Source organism: Argentina silus (assembly GCF_951799395.1).
Source record: "Argentina silus genome assembly, chromosome: 7".
Classification (NCBI taxonomy): Eukaryota; Metazoa; Chordata; class Actinopteri; order Argentiniformes; family Argentinidae; genus Argentina; species Argentina silus.
This window is the reverse complement of record NC_139661.1, coordinates 23,000,173-23,002,672: the sequence shown is the minus strand read 5'-3', so window position 1 is coordinate 23,002,672 and position 2,500 is coordinate 23,000,173. Positions and strand designations below refer to the sequence as shown.

At 43.6% G+C, this 2,500-nt stretch overlaps 1 protein-coding gene across 1 annotated transcript in view; it reads left to right on the top strand.

Annotated features, from left to right (window-relative positions):
* septin5a (septin 5a) overlaps positions 1-1,517 on the top strand; it is a 6,010-nt gene extending 4,493 nt beyond the window's left edge. Inside the window, exons 9-10 of the mRNA XM_083672629.1 lie at positions 275-377; positions 789-1,517. Coding sequence (XP_083528755.1) covers positions 275-377; positions 789-851 — 166 coding nt within the window. The 3' untranslated portion in view covers positions 852-1,517. The remainder of the gene's footprint in view (positions 1-274; positions 378-788) is intronic.
* The last annotated feature ends 983 nt before the right edge of the window (positions 1,518-2,500 follow it).

Sequence of the window (2,500 nt, the reverse complement as noted above, 5' to 3'; positions counted from 1 at the left end):
GGGCGAGAGGAGATGAGAATGTGAGAAAAAATTTGTGTGAAAAAGGAAAATGTTTACTAAACAGTGAATCAGCTGATGCTTCAAATTAAATCTGGGTTTTTGTTTGTATTGATGGTTGAGTGTGTGGGTGTGGGGGTGGGGGTGGGTGTGGGGGTGGTTGTGGGTGGGGGTGTGGGTGTGGGTGTGGGTGTGGGGGTGGGTGTGGGTGTGGGTGTGGGTGTGGGTGTGGGTGTGGGCGTGTGTGTATTGACGTTCTCTGTGTGTTGGTTCTCAGTAAACTGACACAGGATAACCGTGTGGAGAGCCCGATCCCCATCCTGCCCTTGTCCACCCCGGACATAGAGACAGAGAAACTCATCAAGATGAAAGACGAGGAGGTAAATCTTCACCTTCTAACAGATCCTGAACTGAATCTACTGGAAAAGGAAACACGGTCCAGTTTGACCACCAAGCACAGAGGACAGAGGACCACTAGGATCCTCCCCATTCTCATCGCTCAGTTGTGGCTCTGTGGCTCAGTTGGTAGAGCATGGTGCTAACAATGCTATGGTTGTGGGTTTGATTCCTGCTGGGACCATATATACTGAAAAATGTATGCACTCACTGCAATGTAAGTCGCTTTGGACAAAAGCGTCAGCTAAATGGTATATATTATTATATTATCTACCGCTACCAGTGCTTAGACAGATACAAATAGTGTTATATGTGCATTTTCATTTGGGGCAGAGACTCTTTCCATGTGTCAGCATTTTCTCTCTCTTTCTCTCTTCCTCTCTTTCTCTCTGTAGTTGAAGAGGATGCAGGAGATGCTGAATAAGATGCAGCAGCAGATCCATGACAAAGAACAGTGATTCTGTTTGGGAGTTGGGACCCCACAGCAGACTGAAGGCTACAGAGACACCTGCTGGCTGGCCTCTGAACTACAACCAGACTTTCAGACAACAGCGAATGCAACACAACACCATACTGTACCAATATGTTACTGATACTGTATGTTGTGTTTGGGGCAAACAATGGCTATAAATTAATTGATGTTTTATTTGGTGCTTTGTATATTTTGTCTGCCAGGAAAAGTTTGGTGTAGGAGGTTAATTTTTTGTTGTTGTTGTTGTTTTTTTACTGTATCTTGTGTCGATTTGAGCCCCTTTAATATTATTAACGGTCCTTATAACATATGATATAATATAAACATGTAATTTAAATGGCCGCTAAATGTATCTAATTTATGAATATAATGCTGAACCTTTTGGATATTCTGTCAGGGTGTGAATACGCATAACCAGGTGTTTTGTTAGGCAGCTTGGTTTGCTGCTGACGTTTAGGGTTGAATTTAGATATTTGTCTTTAATGATGTTGAGCGTGTGTGTGTGTGTCTGTATGTGTGACTGTATGCGTGTGTGTGTGTGTGTGTGTGTGTGTGTGTGTGTGTGTGCGTGGACTCGTGTGTGCGCATCTTTGGCTTGGTCCAAATGGCTGAACATCACTCCCTCCCTCCCTCCCTCCCTCCCTCCCTCTCCCTCTCTTAGTGTCAACATTGGAAGGCAATTTTGGGCAGATCATTCAAAACTCTTTTTTCTAATGTTGTGGTATTTGCTGACCGGATTGAAAATGCACTTCTTGCCAGTTGCTTGATTACTGTGAATTGAGACCCTTTTACTTAATGACAGGGTCAGTACCAAACGTGGTGCATGTGCTGGCATGCTGCAGCTCCTCATATCCCTGTACAGCTGTGTTTCTCTCTCTCTCTCTCTCTCTCTCTCTCTCTCTCTCTCTCTCTCGACTCAGAGCAGATACCGTGTGTTTGTTATAAATGCATTATGAGCTATGCCTTGTTGTCACTACAGGATGGTAAATATAGATCAACTTTGAAGAGCAGCTACTGTATACTGCTTCTGTCCCATGTTCAATATGGCATATCCACGTATTGTAAGTGTGTGTGATGTGACTGGATTCTTTAAGTGTGCTGTATTGAACACAGTTCAGTTGAGTAAACTATCTGTGTGTGTGTGTGTGTGTGTGTGTGTGTGTGTGTGTGTGTGTGTGTGTGTCTGTGTGTGTGTGTGTGTGTGTGTGTCTGTGTGTGTGTGTGTGTGTGTGTGTGTGTGTGTGTGTGAGCAGGGTGGTGGTCGTTGCTTTTTATAGTGCTAGCGCTCAGCGGACATGGAACTTGTGCCCAGGTCATGATGATGATGATGATGATGATGAATAAACAGACTTGATTCATATCGTTTAAACCCGGTTGTCAAAGCATTATTTTCTTCAATCTGTTGTTCAGGATGAGTTACATCAGTTACCTCCATACACTGTAAAGTGCTTTGAGAAGGGTAAAAAGCACTATGTACTATAAACACAACCATTATCATTTCTATGACTTCCCCCATACATAGGTTACAGTAAGACTGTATGGTCCCATACAGAGGTTACAGTAAGACTGTATGGTCCCATACATAGGTTACAGTAAGGCTGTATGGTCCCATACATAGGTTACAGTAAGGCTGTA